This window comes from Nelumbo nucifera, chromosome 1, assembly GCF_055504915.1.
Source record: "Nelumbo nucifera cultivar China Antique chromosome 1, China Antique-T2T, whole genome shotgun sequence".
NCBI lineage: Eukaryota > Viridiplantae > Streptophyta > Magnoliopsida > Proteales > Nelumbonaceae > Nelumbo > Nelumbo nucifera.
Genome location: NC_142649.1, coordinates 211,259,845 through 211,275,411, shown reverse-complemented (window position 1 = coordinate 211,275,411; position 15,567 = coordinate 211,259,845). Strand labels below are relative to the sequence as shown.

General features: G+C 37.2%; 1 protein-coding gene across 4 annotated transcripts; it reads right to left on the bottom strand.

Moving 5' to 3' along the window:
- Positions 1–613: 613 nt before the first annotated feature.
- Positions 614–11,778, bottom strand: LOC104588821 (Transcription factor jumonji (jmj) family protein / zinc finger (C5HC2 type) family protein). 4 transcript variants are annotated; one of them, XM_010246921.3, is made up of 11 exons: positions 11,332–11,774; positions 9,467–9,830; positions 7,998–8,154; positions 7,696–7,915; positions 7,195–7,248; positions 7,025–7,104; positions 6,634–6,911; positions 6,111–6,515; positions 5,574–5,974; positions 5,216–5,425; positions 614–1,468 (listed from the first exon to the last, which is right to left on the bottom strand). In XM_010246921.3, the coding sequence occupies exons 1-11, from the start codon at positions 11,332–11,334 to the stop codon at positions 1,028–1,030; spliced, it is 2,613 nt and encodes an 870-aa protein (XP_010245223.1). In that variant the 5' UTR covers positions 11,335–11,774; the 3' UTR covers positions 614–1,027. The 4 variants fall into 4 exon arrangements, with proteins under 4 accessions (XP_010245223.1, XP_010245224.1, XP_088752208.1 ...); XM_088896082.1 differs by lacking the exon at positions 614–1,468 and adding an exon at positions 1,475–2,735 and having other exon boundaries at positions 11,332–11,777; XM_088896081.1 differs by lacking the exon at positions 614–1,468 and adding an exon at positions 2,742–3,576 and having other exon boundaries at positions 11,332–11,778.
- Positions 11,779–15,567: the final 3,789 nt, after the last annotated feature.

Below are 15,567 nucleotides of genomic sequence, written 5' to 3'. Positions count from 1 at the left end.
CTCAAAGTTCCTTTGGAGGTCGCACCATCATCTTGATCTAATCTAGAAGCTTACTTGAAAACATTCTACCAAATGGCCAAACTAGAATCTCAAGGAAACAATACCAAAATCAGGCAGTATTGCTGTGACAATTCCAACCTATCAGTTTATAACAGCAAATTCCTGCATTGTTTCTCAATCCGTTTGTTTTTTCTTTTGGCAGACTGAAAGCCTGCTTAAAGTCTGAATCGATATCCTTCCGTGGTCTCAAAGACCCGTGACATTTCACAATTCACACCAGACCAAATTCATGGGTAGAACAGATGCACCGGGCTCATCCGGAGGCTGCTGCTTAGTTTCCAATCCTTCTCACTTATTCATGTAAATAGACGGTTAAATCCAATGGCCCATCCTTTTGCTTACTTTGCTGGTAAGGGTAAAAAAAAGACCCGTGACAAATAAATCTGAACCGTGAAGCTTTGCAGTCACCACGGCCAAGTGAAAAAAGTACAACCTGAGTTGATTTTCTACCTTTTGCTTACCTCTTTTCTGTGATTACTGAACATGGAGATTTACAATTGGATAATAAAAGGGCATTCAGAAACTCAAATGCTGTAAGATACTGAGAGAGAGAGAGAGAGAGAGGTGATTTTCTACCTTTTATTCATGTAGTCTATGGTACAAAGGACCGAATTCTATCAAAGAATAAACAAGGGAAGCAGCAGACTGACGACTAACCTTTGAGAGTGGGAATAGCCCACTTCACTCACAAGAATTGACTGATCAACAAAAAATTTACATTAAAACTACCTAATTCCTCTGCTTGGTCTGCAGGAAAGGCCCCCTGCCAAAGACAAAAAAACACCCCGGCCGAGAACCCAAGAATCTGAGCGTGCCAGTGCCCCAATTGGAGGCCTGCACAAAGAATCTGATTTTCTTCCTTCTAAACTCACCCTGTTAATGGTTATCGCTGTTCCCAGAGTCAATTTTGGCTTTACGTATTTGTTAGAACCCCCTCATTAGAGAAATGAATTAGCGAAGTCAGGCTCTAGAAGAACGCAGGCCCATTGGATTTATCATCACTCTCCGAAAACCAACTACTTGATCCAGTTGGTTCTCCCCCACTAGGATATGACGGGCCTCTGACTTTCAAGCGCTTTGGCCCAATCTCAATAGGTGGTGGTTCCCTCGTGGTCTGTCCAACATAGTCCTCAAAATTCTTTCTGATATGTTCTCTAGGGTTCACTCTCACAATATTATCATCATCCTTGTAAACCACCTTCAAGTCTGTCAGCAACGGCCTGGACTTCATTGAAATGGAAGTAAAACTTCCCCCAGAAAACCTGTCTTTTGGACCAAAACCTGAAACTTCTTTAGAGTTCACACTGGGACTAGCATGTCGCTCTGCCTTATCGGTTATGTATCTGTCAGATGATGATGATAGACCAAATCTTCCTTCAGGATGGAGTCGCTTCAGCCTTTTAAGCCCCTGCAAAGAATAGAGAAGAAAAAAAGGGATTGTAAATTCACATGCTGAATGAGCATTCATCCCAACAAGGAAATTCTGAATACAGAAGATTTCAAGCTACAAGAGACTCCAGATATTTAAATGGCAGGAATGGGATCATGAACTAAAATTGAAGAGAGAGGGATACAATAAACGATTTGATAGACCTAAAAGAATTATTTTATAAAAATAACCAAATTATGTATGGATTTCATCATAATATAGCAATTGTGTCTTAATCATAGATATAAAAACCACCAGAATCTCATGTCCACACAATGCAATTCATACTGAAACTCCAAAACTAAGCCTAGAATCAAGAATTCAAGAACTCAAGAATAAAAGAAATGTCAGACTGGAAAATGATCTCAGTGGAGGGTTCAACCATCAAGATCTCTGAACATCCATCTAAATGGCATGATTTTGGCCAGTACTAATAATTATAGGCCTCCATTATTTGGACCTTCGATGGTCCACATAATCGAAGATATTTGAAGCATCATTTAACAATGAATACCTTTTTCTCTTGCATATATCACCTAGATACATAGATTCTCAAGCCCACTTAAGACTCCAAAGTATATACAGGAACCAATGCCACTCTTCAGATATAAGCAGCATTCCACAAAATAGAAACTGTGGTGGTAATGCATGTTTATGTGTCCACATGCATAGACATTTATATCCATACAAATGGTCTGTGTGTGTGTGTGTGTGCAAAGATTAGTTATAAACATAAAACAGTAGAAAAACTTTTCTTCTTTGCAATGGGTAGCTTTATGATAGTATGATACACAGGCAAGGTTGCTCAGAACACGAGTACAGTACATTCTATCTGGGAAGACCACAATTGTGCAAAACAATATTTGATTTTTGTTTCATCCGTTAAACAAGGATTACAAAACTAGATGAAACAATTAGCAACAACAAGAATGGACAATTCGAGAAGCACAACACAATTTACCCAATAATTCCCAAAGGTCTTCACTATAATGAAAATATCTATCTTTACAATTACGAGGCCACCATGTACCACAGCGATAGAATGTATCAGGTTCAAATTCAAGGCATCTATATTAAAATGCTCACAAATTGTTGGTGAAAGTAAATTTGAGAGGTAGATGATGCCAAAACGTTCTAAGCTTGGCTACACTTCATATTTCCCATTTTCTGTTTAAATGTAAAGTCCATGGCCACATAAACCTGGGCTTAATCAGTAGGGAACCAAAAAGAATAATTACCTAGAAATCTGCATAATAACCATAGAACAAGACTTTAGAAAACAATGAGATCATAATGGGGTACTCTATATCTACTCCCCATTCCAGGACTTCAATTAGTAAGACAAAAGTCAATTGCAAATCAAAATAATTTGGAAGAAATTACCAAATATGGAAACCATAAAACTATGCAACCGAATAAACCTAATCACCCACTAAACCACCTAAATATATTTTACTTCAAACCGCTGACATTTACTACCCTAAAAAGAACAAAATCATCAAGTAAAACATCTTAATCTTACAGCTGACTAAACTTACAACTACCAAATTGACAAACATAACAAAGAAATATTAATACAAATACAAAACATGCTGACTATAGAAACTCAAAAACCAATTAGTTACTAATTTAGTGTGTACATGTATGTATGTGTGTATATGTCAGCGTTGCATGGACACAGACAGGGAGTCAGAATCCAATGCATGTCAGAATCTGACTTGAAAAGATGAGAAAAGTATACACTATTAAAATCGTTCAGATTTTTTTGAATTCTAACATTATATACCTACAAAAAATGTTGTCTTTGTTATTAAGTTGTGCTTGATACAAAAAAACGGATTCATCTTGTAGATTAGATGTCATTTATGTTGAATAAACTAAAATAAGCTAGGAGATTAAAAGGAATGTTAAGTAGAAGTGCCCTCATGAATCCATGGACTGTCAGACTTGATGCACGTCTGATACAACACACCATCCATCTACTAGAGTACATTCAACACTGGTATATGTACATGGTAACTTCTTCAAACTTCTATCCATTTTCCTCAGCTTCCCCAAGTGAATAAAATCAATAACCCTTGATTGCTCTACATAAAATTAAAAGAACACCAGAAACAAACAACAAAAATTAGCTAACCAAAATACAACTTGAGCTACTTTCCTTAGTACCCAACAAAGATAATCTATGAAGCCAGAAAGATATAATATCGTAAGATAATATACGAATGCCACCTGATTGGTTATCACTTTTATGGTACTGGTTGATTTCATTATAAGTTTTTCAGGTATCATAGTTGAGACTTGGGAGTTGACATAGGCGCCCCACAACACATCCCAACCATGTATGGAAACATCTCCACATCTCCCAATGACAAGTACGGGAGATGTTCCCAATGCACGCTGAGATGTGCATGTGGGGCACTTGGGGGGTGCTGATGTGATCTCCATAGTTGAACCCTTCAACAAAATGTTGAGCCTAAAAATGATAATATGTTGTTTTGCTAAAACTTTCATCTCCATCTTCCTAAGTAGAACATATAATCAACCCTCTCACATTTATTCTCTATACTATATTTCAAAGCTCTGATTATCCACACTCAATCAAGCAGAAGCTCCATCAACACCTCCAGTATCTTAATTTATTTAATGAAGCAATCTCAGGAACTTCAAAAGATCAATATACTCTACAATTTTGGATCATGTTAGCCGATCATGTTAGCCAACATCTTAAATCTGTAATTTAAATAATACCCCTCAAAGAGGGATTACTTTGGATACATGACAAATATAGTTGGTTGAAACTTGCCCCATGAATATGGGACAGTGAAAGGAAAACAAGGGGTCAAATTGAGCTCCAACCTAATCTTCAGTTGCCTCAAAAAAAGATGATACCATCTAGTTACTGTATTGGTGATGCAATGATCTCTATATCTCTAATTAAAGCTCTGAAATAGTACCAATCAACTCAGAGGGACAGATACTTTACAAATTAAAAGATGGCATTAACAAATGGGATGGTATTCATGAGAAAATATTGTACCAGATAACACAAGATGTAAAATCATCTTCTGGAAATTTTGAATTTCAAAATGTAAATCTTTTAGGCATATTGTGCAGCCAAGAGGTTAGAATATTAAACTGGACAAAAAAGTAAGAAAGTCATAATGTGAATGTAGCAGTGTTTTAAAAGCACAAGGGGCAATTTGTGCCTGAGGCGCAAGGCGAGGCACGTGCCTTTTTGAAGCAAGGCGCAAAAATACAAAAAATGCTAAAAAATAAAAAAAAAAAGTCAGAAAATTCAAATGAAAATTTAAAAACAAAATTAAACATATAAAGCATTTTCAAGTATGCAAAACCCGCAATCTTTTTTTTTTTCCTCAATTGCATTACTTCAAGTAGCTAAAGTGATGTAAACCATATTGCATTCCTGATTCTATGAGCCGCCTTTGTAACACAATGGAAGATAGTTTCAGCATAGGAACAATTTCATAAAACTAGACAGATATTATGGTATGTCATATTTTTTTCTCCATCTTATGTAAGAATATTACTATTGAACTATGGAGAATTATAAAAAAGAAGGAACAAATAGGGATAAGCAGAGGAATACAACACACAGTTTAGAGAGAGAAAACGGTGTCATCCTTGAGATGTAAAAGAATCTAAGAGAAGACACTACAAGCAGGCCCAGATATATGCCATAAAAAAATGCACTGATTAATTTACCTGCTGCTCAGAAAACTTTGAGCTCAATACATTGTTAACATTTCTTTTCTCTATTTTCACAGATGATCTACGTTTAACCCTGAATATTTCTGAATCAGAATCCTCACTGCATTGATCCTGGAAAGGTGGGGAAGAATCATGTATGTTGCCTAAAACCACTTCTGAATCCTTAGTAGAAATAAAATTTGCACTACTGGAATTCACATGCTCCTGTACAATAGAACATCAAAAAGGATAACATTCTTCAGTCAAATACAGAATTAAAATAAAATCATGTCCTCCCCCAAGTGCATAGAAGAGAACTAAAGGAAAACAAAAAAAAAAAAAGAAAATCCTAAAACCAAAATAATTTGCCTACATTAGTACATTTAAACCCCTGAGAGAAGATGCCTCCATTGTTCAAATAGGCAGAGGTTTTCTGCTCTGGCACATTGCTGTTGGTAAATTGTTTCTCCTGCTTCAACATAGGCAAGCCATAAGAACCACATTCTGGATCTTGTGATTGGTCCTGACTAGTGACCATGATTTCAGAATTCATTTCAAATTTAATCTCACAATATGGAACATATCCATCCTCTCCCATGCATGGAAACAAGTCAGGTTGGGGAAAGCCACCCCCGCATTTAATTTGCTTTTGAACCTCCTCTAGTATTCCTTCTTCCTGCTCAAACACCTGGGCTACAGCTTCCATTTCTAAAAGATCCTCCCTTGTAGCAAGGACATGATTATTCCCACATGAGCAGTTGAGTGATGCAATGTCTGGATCGCACAATTAGTTAGATATTAAATAGAGCCAACCGAATGTTGGACAGCATAAGCAACTTTCACCAAATGGGTTATAGATGCAAGCAACAAAAGAGCAATGTTTAGGAAAACTCGTGTGAGAAGTTCATACCATGACGGAGGCAGACAGGATGCAAACAATAGGTGCAATCAATATATGCCACGTAGCAATCACGTTTGCACAGACTGCAGAGTATAGTTCCCTGGGAGTTTGTAGAAATGCTTGTACAAGCTCCTGATTTCATCAATGACCAGCGGACTTTGTGCTGGAATCGCATTAGGTACACAAATGATACCTTAATGCAACGATGAGAGACCCCATCTCCAGAGGAATTATCTGGCTCCTTGATTTGAGGCATTGATGAACTGCTAGCAAGAAGCATAGCTTCTTTACACAGAAGTTCCTCATGAGGAAGGAGAGGCACCCGTCCAAGAAGTGCATAGCGTTGGCTAGCAACCTCACCCAATGAAAACCAATCACCCATTGCAAAGTTTACAGCCTCACCACAGTTAAAACCTAAAGTTCATAAAGATCAAGACAAAAAAAGAGTTGGATGAACCTCAACTAGGGAAAATAACTGTATGCCATGGAAAAGGAGGCAGACAGAGGGTAAAATAATGCTAGAACATCTTACCGTGACTAAACCCTGCATGGTATGACCTAGGAAAGGTGATAACAAACTCCCCAGGCTTTTGCACAGCTTTGTAGACAGGGACATCATTTTCTAACAAAATATTTGGCGGAAACATGGTTGTTTTCCCCAAAAGAATATCAAATGCTCCATCCTCTCCATCAGTAGATAGAATATTACGAGTGTATACACGTTCTCTAACTGCCTTCTCAAATTTCAAAGCTGCGTGTCCAGGAATGCCATACCAAGTTTTTGATGCTCCACAGTGTTGATAGTTAATGCTACCAGAGGAAAATTAAAGCAGACCAAAGAATACGAGTTCAGCAAAAAGAAAGAAAAAAAACATAACAATAAAATCAGGTATAGAATACGAAGCAAGACCTTTTATACATACCTATACAAGTAATGATCTTCGACATGCCATGCAAACATACTGAATAGCATTCCAATGTAAAGCATTGGATCAGTTACTCCCTGAAACGAATCAATGGATGTTACAAATGGACTAAAAGAACACTAAAACTACTGCCAAATCCAGCAAGTTCAAAAAATGTATCTCAATACCGGAATTACAGTTCCCAGAAGACGCAATACAGACTTGGGCAGCCGAGAAAGAGTCTGACATTGTAGCCACAGATGATAGATGAATTAGATAACCAGGTATTACATGTCACTAAAAAAGCAAGCCAAGATCAAAACTATTATTCTAATAATTAATTTAGCTTGATGCTGTAAAGCATGTGTATGAATGACTTGAAACCATCAGAATGCTGTGAACATGTGACACCTTTTTAGACTACTAAAATGAGAAATTGTGGTACAATGAGTAGTTACTTCCCAAGAAAACAGGAAAACTACTGAGAGGGAGAAAGAGCGCTGTTTACAGGACATTTGATAAAAATGAGGGAAGAGGAAGTAGGAACAAAATGAAGTGATGCCATCACATCACCATGACAAATTGAAAATCCATTTTCCAAATATTATTTATGCAAAATGAGAAAAGACCTCTACCAGAAGAAGGAACAAAACGGGGAAAAGAATGGGGAAAAGTAAAGGAATCAACACCTTCAGGTTCCATTTGCTTTTTCCAAGCTCATCATTAGGAGAAGATGAAAAGGCACTACCATCAACATCGCATGCATACTCAACAGTTTCTGTCTTGCCACAAGTTATTTCATGCCAAAATTCTTTTTCCAAGTATGAAGCGGGAAGACATCCAGCACTATAATATCTACGAGCAAACACCTTGTTTGCCATTTTCTCGAAATCACGGAATGTATAATTCCTGAAAGATCATGCTGATGCTCAAAAACTGTCTAAAAATAATGAAAGAAAAAAAAAATCCTTTGTTTTATTTATGAGGTTACCTTCCGCTCATGAAAAACGTGATCTTATCATCCTCATCCCATTCAGCAAGCCGAAGAGGTTGAACTCTAGTTGTAAACTTGAAACCAGCTTTCTCCTTCATCAATACAACACCAGCAGGAACAGAAGCATTCAAAGGGGAAACAATCTTGCAAATGCCTAATGACAACAGTAATTTAGATTTTTGGCAAAACAACATACTTAGAATTAAATAAACAGGTTGCTTCAAGACACCCCAACCACCAATATTTGATATTCTTCTCATGTCAGAGAAAGTGAAGCAAATTACAATACTGGAGGAGAAAAAAAATTTAACCAAGTATCATGAGATACTAACACCAATTGAACAATGTGGAAGACAGCCAAATTTGCAAGTTAAATCAGTTTGGTATAGAGGTTTTTTGGCTCTTTTGATTGTACATCCTATCATGTACATTTCCCCTCCCCTTTTTGCCTTGCAATGAAAGTAAAAAAAAGAAACTCATGCATTTTCTAGTAAATTAGATTTGCATACATGTACTTTCCTCAAATTTAGGATTCATGTTAAAGAAACTTTTTAAGAGATTTGACTGTCCTAAATAGGAGTGGGTGGATGACTGAATATAGTTTTACTTGTTCGCTTTAGAAAACTGCCAGTGGTGTTGACACCACTTTATCTTTAATTTTCTCCACAAGTTGCAACGTTCTTGAAGCAGAGGTTGATGTTGACCCTACCATAAGAGCATTGAATCCATGTCACGCCCAGTCTGAAAAGGGATTCATTCTAACTGCTAAGTGGTAACTAATCTTTTGATGAATCAGCAGAATTTTGCAATAATATCATTAACATTTATAAGACCCATAAACTAGAAGGTATTTATGGCTTTCTAAGGTATCCAATAAATTATTTCTTACAAGAAATTTATATCAATATAAAATAAGAAAAATTTAGAGAATATGTAAATTGATGTACATAAATGTAATGGCAGTCTCCCTCACCCATAAACTGTAAATGTGCCACACACACACACACATATAATATATGTGCATACATGTATATGTGTGTATATATATATACACACATATATTATATATTACAGAGATGTGAATGTTAATAAGCTATGTTACCCAGATAGGCAGTGTCACATATAGAATTCACACTAAAATTTGAAGTATCCAACATGATACCACACCCTTGTGCCCGAATCCAGGTATCAAAGTTGACGAGTGGTAAAACTAAAGAAAAGGATTAGAAATGAGTATATGCATAAGCATGGCCGATGATGAAGATACAAAGTATGTCAATGAATGAATTAGCCAATTTCTAACCCGATAGTTGGAAAATGAAGATTCAAGAAATGAAAGTCATATGACAAACATAGAAAATCCATGAGCAAATTAACAATGAATGTGATGATATCAAACCAAAATCATGAAACAGAGCTAGACTCAATGGCAATTTATCATCATAGCTATCAGTTAAAGAAAATACCATATTTTGAAGCTTCTGGAGCAATCTTTTGCAGATAAGTTAAAGGATCCTCAAACTCCTCTTTTGTTGGACAGTATATGGGGCATTCTGGGATTTTATCAATCCATTCAAGATCGGTTGTGTCAAATTTGTCCACCTTGCGCTTTGATGCACTACTAGGTCGAGGAAACCCATCTGGATAACCATGCAACCTCAATCCACATGATGCAGATGCTCTTAGAGAATCGCCTCCACTTCTAGTCATCATTTTAGAAACATTTGCAACTTCAGGAGCATTTCCTGAATTCATCCGTTGAAGCCTTTTAAGCCTCAGAATTTCTAGCCCATTTTTTGCCTCTTTGGATAAACAAACCCTTCCTTCCACCTGTTCAACAAGTAAATGAAGATTAGAAAAAATGAATATTATGTAACAGGATACCTCAGTTGGAGAAAGACTACAAGGAAAATTGTTAATTTTTAACTTACAAGAACAATGGTGCTTCTTGAATAAAAAACAACTTATTCGTATTTGGTAAAAAACAACTTATTCTCCCCTGTATTCCCAGTGTATCCCACTGAATAGAGCCTATTATTGCACATAAATGCATTGGAAGTTTGGAACTATATGGTAAAATACATTGCAACGTGCAAATATTGTGCACTTAAAAGCTTTCTTTTTCCTATTATTCTTCTTGAGAAAGGAAGAAACCTGAAGAGAAAAATTACATCTTTGCCTCCTTCCGTAGGCCAAAAACCATCTGATCTATTCAAATGCATATATGTAGGTATCACATTAGAATTTTTCAAAAGGAGAAAAAAAAAGGAGAGAGAATTAGCCATATGGGAAAAAAATCAAGGGATACAAATTATTGATCTATCAATCCAAACAATCGTCATCTCATATCCGAAGGGCTGAGAAGCCAACGAGAGAGAATCACGGTTTGACAACATTTCTTAAAATTAGATGTTATAACAAGAATTGATGTGGTTAAATTAAAAAATAAAACAGGACATGGAAAGCATATGCATATAAATAAGAATTAAAGTTTCTGCTTAACAATTACAAAAGTTTTGGTCCTATATTGCAAGCTGGAATGTTTAAGGGGCACTTGCACTGCTGCAATGAAAATGCAATCGCGTATGCAGAGACCCCATAACCTGCTCCTCTGAATAATACCATGAAACGCACTGGAAATGCATTGGTCCATCAGTAAGCACATAACTTGCACCCGTGTGTAACACTCATTTTCCAGGCTAATTGTTGAGAAGCAAGTTCTTAAATAAAACAGTGAGTATAATCCTTATAAATTCAATAATTATGAGCTGTGCAATAGTCCTATACCTCGGTGCAATTCAAGCCAAAAAGCGTTCAATTAAGGCAAAAAACATAATAATAATGCAATTGAAGCTAACACTGACATTATCACCAAGCACAACGCTTCTCTTTTTAAAGTTTAAAAGTTTTCAGTAAAAAATAGTTTGAGAAAAAGGCAGAAGAAAACGCATCCAGAGCAGAAAACCCAGAGACGAAAAAAAAATAAAAATGAAAAAACAAAAGAAAGGAAGCCATTACGAAACTTCATAATGGCATTGATCCCGTAAAGATAATAAGAAACTATCCTTGAGAATTCAAGCTTCCTCCAGATCAAACATACGAAAAAAAAAAAAGAGAAGAAAACACCTGCAACTACCGGAACCGGAAATTAACCACCAAAGCTAGACAATATCTTAGATCCAAACATCCAGAGAATAAGAGGAAAAAAAGTCAAAAACCGAACCAAAATCTTCAAAAAAAAAAAAAGGAAGAAAAAAAGATGCACCCACAACACATAAACAGTAAAGACAAACAAACCCAAAAAAAGCAGAACAAAATCCAAACAACCTACCATTTCATACCGGACGCGTTCTCTTGACCTCTCCGTTGTGTCTCACCTCGCCACCAAACCAAACCCCTGAAAGTAAAAACCACGAAACAAGCCCTAAAACACGATATCCACCATGAACGGCAAAGCTCACAACTTCTACAACAACCCAACAGGCCACATTCCTCAAAACCAAAAATAATCGCTTGGGAAACCGAGATCCAACGCCTTTATCTTCACCAACAATGAGTCTTCAGGAAAATTCAGTAGTTCCTTCAAGAGGAAGGAACGAAATGAGCAAGGACGAGAAATTTCCCGCCCTAAAAAGTGGTTTTCCGGCGAAGAAAAGGAGGTTTTCCGGTGGAAGGAAGGAGAAGAGAACAGTAGACCAATCAGATACGAGACTTAGAAAACCGGAAAAATGGAAAGAATGGATTACTTATAGTTTTAAAACCGAATTAACTCCTTTGATTAATCGATTCAGATATTAATTTGATTAATGAATCATTTAATTAATATAAACAAGTATGAAGAGAAAGTGGTGGTGGTTAGGTGGTTCAACCAAACACTCCCCCCGTCCGGCCAAAACGCGTTTGGCGTTGTCACGTTTCTCAAACTTTTCGTTCCCGAATTAAATTATTTGGTTAAAAAATTATCATCACCAAACTACCCTCGATCAGCTACCGCATTTGTGAACTCCTCCTACGGCGGAAAGTGTGGGTAGTTTCGTCATTTAGTAAAGAAGCTTCTGGTTATGTGGACGGCGTTACCGAAGCGTTCAGATTCCTGTTACAGTCAGAACAGGAAAAGAAAAGGCTTAAAAAAAATAAATTGTCTAGTGTATCAAATTAGCATTAGAATACCCGTAGATATCTCAAATTATCCGTCCAATTGTCGCCAACGAGAATCAGAGAAAGAAGATTTGCCAGGAAAACAAGATCAGATTGACAGATTCTTTTTGGACGGGTAGATTTGGATTTCGGATTGGGATCAGAATGGGTTGGAAAAACATAAGATCAGAACGATGGCACGGATGGAATTGGACACCTGGCTCAATAAAAGGAAGGAGTACAGAGCACGTGGCAGTACGACAATGCTTTTACTGTGTGCGGTTCGCGGGAAGTGGGAAAACTGCCAGAACGGAATTAGCTGGCGATTACAGCAGGTTTCACGCCATATGACCGGCCAGCTTTCCGCTTTCACGAGCCCTAAATTACTTCCATTTCCAATTTTTCACCAAAAAAGAAAAAAAAAAAAAAATCTAAACCAGCCGGGTTTCCGGTTTACGGTTTTGTCCGAGCGGTTATCGTTGTGGGCGGTTTTACGACCCATGTGACGGTTTGTTTCGCGCTCTTTTTTCTTGTATTTGTTTGGTTGCTTTTGTTACGCGGAGGTTGGTCTAATCATTAGGTTTTTCTCTCTCCAGTCAGCGAAAGCGAGGCTTCGAAGGGATTTCGGTCCTTGTCGGTTCGGCGGCTTTACGGGTCAAACTGTGGATCGGCTCGGCGGCTTTAGTTTCTTCAAGTCGGCTCGCTTCGCTGGGGTTTCCTCTTTTAATACATTTTCATGTTTCCGAGTCGGATAAAGAAGGGGTTTTTCTATTTCCTCTGTTATAAAGTGACAAATTTTCACTTTTTTATATTTCGCGCGTAACTGCCAATAAATTAAATAAATGCACCTGTAAATTTAACGATCTACGCACCTAACTACCTGAATCAACGCAAAATCACAAATTTACGCTTTAAAGTAATGAATGTTACAATGCTACAATTACACAAAATGGGCTCCATTATTTTCAAAAAGTGACACGTCAGATGGCACTTTTCTGATGTCAGATTGAAATCTACGCATCGGTTTGTTTGGGTTTGGATTGAACCGGACTCGATCCGCTAGTTGGATAAATTTATCCAACCCGCCTCATGTACATTGTCACTAAATTTATTTTTTTGGGCAGAACATACCGCTATTGTACAGTTTTTTTCTCTGCAAGAAGGTTGGTCTTGATGTGGGCCAATCCAAGTCAAACCCGATTAAGATTGGCCCGAACCCGAACATTCGACCAGTTTCATTATCACACCGACCACGAAGCGGTTGTCTAGATTTCCTAATACTATTCACCAAACAGAACAAAACTAGGGTTTGACAAACTAAATTAACTAATTGGTGAAAAAAAAGGAAAAAAAAGAAAGATGAGGAAGAGTATTTGTCGTTAGATGGTTATAGATTCTTATGCCCACAAAGGCTGGAACACAAATGGAACAAGTGGATATGACTTTCGGATTTGAGGCCCAGTTGGTCAGTAGGAATTAAGAAATGGGGCCCGGATTAAAATAATTAAAAAATAATTTCACATAGAATTAATTAATTAATCATGAATAAAATAATTAAAATGATTTCAGTGCCGCTCAAGGGAAAATATACAACATGCAGACGGTTGGAATTTCGATGAGAGAAGTAGCCACGTGGCAAGTTGGGGTGAAGCTATTTGGGGAATAAATGATTGCCCGTTTTCAACTCCACCAGGAAGAGAGAGTCAAGTTGATAAACAGAAGAACCTCCAGCCTCCACGGGCCAAGGGCCCACGGCTACAACAATTATTTGATGCCCATGCCCTAAGGTTTGTTCTGTAGGTTTGGCTTGGGATTTGGGAATCTCCCGCTTGCCGTGATTGGCTATGGAATCTTATCCTTTGACATCTCCACGTGTTCGAATCCTTTTTCAAGGTTCAAGTAAGAAGTACCTAATCAATGGGGTGGGCCTACATTAATGGAACTGACGCAGTGTGTCGTGATTACGGGTAGAAACCGTAGAATTTTAGAGGATTAGAACTCAACTCCCTCTCCAAACACAAGGTTGACCGTACCGTCCGTGAGGAACAACCGAACACACGTACTGGGAGTTCGGATCTGCTTACCACAATTCACTACGGCCGTATACTGAGAACATCTCGTTCTCCCTGAATGCCACCATTCATGTACAAGGGATGTTCCTATGTGCGGCTGTGGGGTCTTGTGACCAGCATTTTATAGTCGTCTAGAAACTGATGTCAATGTATCTACAAAGTCTGGGTAGGTATATTTTTTTGCCCGAAAATCAATGATATTTAGATAAATTTTTCAAAAGTACTTTTGATTTGTGTCATTTGATCCCAACATTTTTTATTTTTAATTTCATACTTTTATTAAGTATGAGAAAACATGAAAAATACAAAAATAGGCTTTTGATACTTTGTCCTTTTGGCCCAATATATTGATCCAACCCTATCAAATCAATTTTGACATAGCTTGGGTTATATTAATAAGGGAAATTTCCACTTTAGTATCCAATTTTGGGGTAGTGTCAAGTTAGTACCCAAACTTTTAAACATTTCACTGTAGTATTTAAATTTTGAAAAACTGTTAAGTTGGTCCTGTTGTTAATCAATCGTTAGTTATCTATTAAAACTATCATTCAAAAGAAGACACAGTTTATTGTCTTTTATTCTTCTACCTTGAGACTGAACCATAGAAAAGAACATATGACGTGTAAACTAATTAAAACAAATTAAAACAAAGAGAGAACCGAAAGCAACTCGTCTATATCATCGAGTGTCCAGTATTCCTATCTAAAAGCAAGAACACAGAGACACCAACACCATAATATATCTTTAATTTTCTTTTTTGTATTAACAAACAATGAAATTAAAGAAACACGGTGATTATTAGATCAAAAGTTGAAGCTTAAGCCGTGCAAAGAGAAGATTTAACACATATTTTCTATCTTCAATCTACTAGAATTCACTCATCAATTCTCTTCGATCAGCGTCGCATACTCGCATGTGTAGACATTAGTCCATTGGGAACAAGTGATGAATTGAAAGCTGAACAATTGATCCAATCCTTCAGAAGATCCTCCTGCACCCATATATCTAGTATCCAAATATGACCAACCACCTCAATCCGATGGTGGTGGTTGTTAGCGATGGGCCTTGCAATTCTTAAACCTAGTCCTCCTCTTGCTCTTGGGGTTTACTAGGTTCTAAAGAAAGTGGAACCTCCAGTGATGCACAAGCATCAACAATTTCTCTTTCAACATCAATGGTGGTGGTAGTGGTCGGCGATGGGACCTGCAATTCTTCAACTGGGTTCTCCTCTTGCTCTTGGGGTTTACTGGGTTCTAAAGAAGTTGGAGGAATCCAGTGGTTAGAGTTACTCCAATTTCGACAACTCATTGTGTTGGGTATATAATTTTCTAATGAAAGGAGAATAGTTTTGTGTTCTT

Bases quoted from the DNA above. Each gene is read 5' to 3' on its own strand.
- LOC104588821 (XM_010246921.3), bottom strand. The intron at 7,916-7,997 runs GTAACCTCATAA...ATGATCTTTCAG, and splicing joins ACGTTTTTCATGAGCGGAAG to GAATTATACATTCCGTGATT. The intron at 5,426-5,573 runs GTAGGCAAATTA...TCTATTGTACAG, and splicing joins AGGGGTTTAAATGTACTAAT to GAGCATGTGAATTCCAGTAG.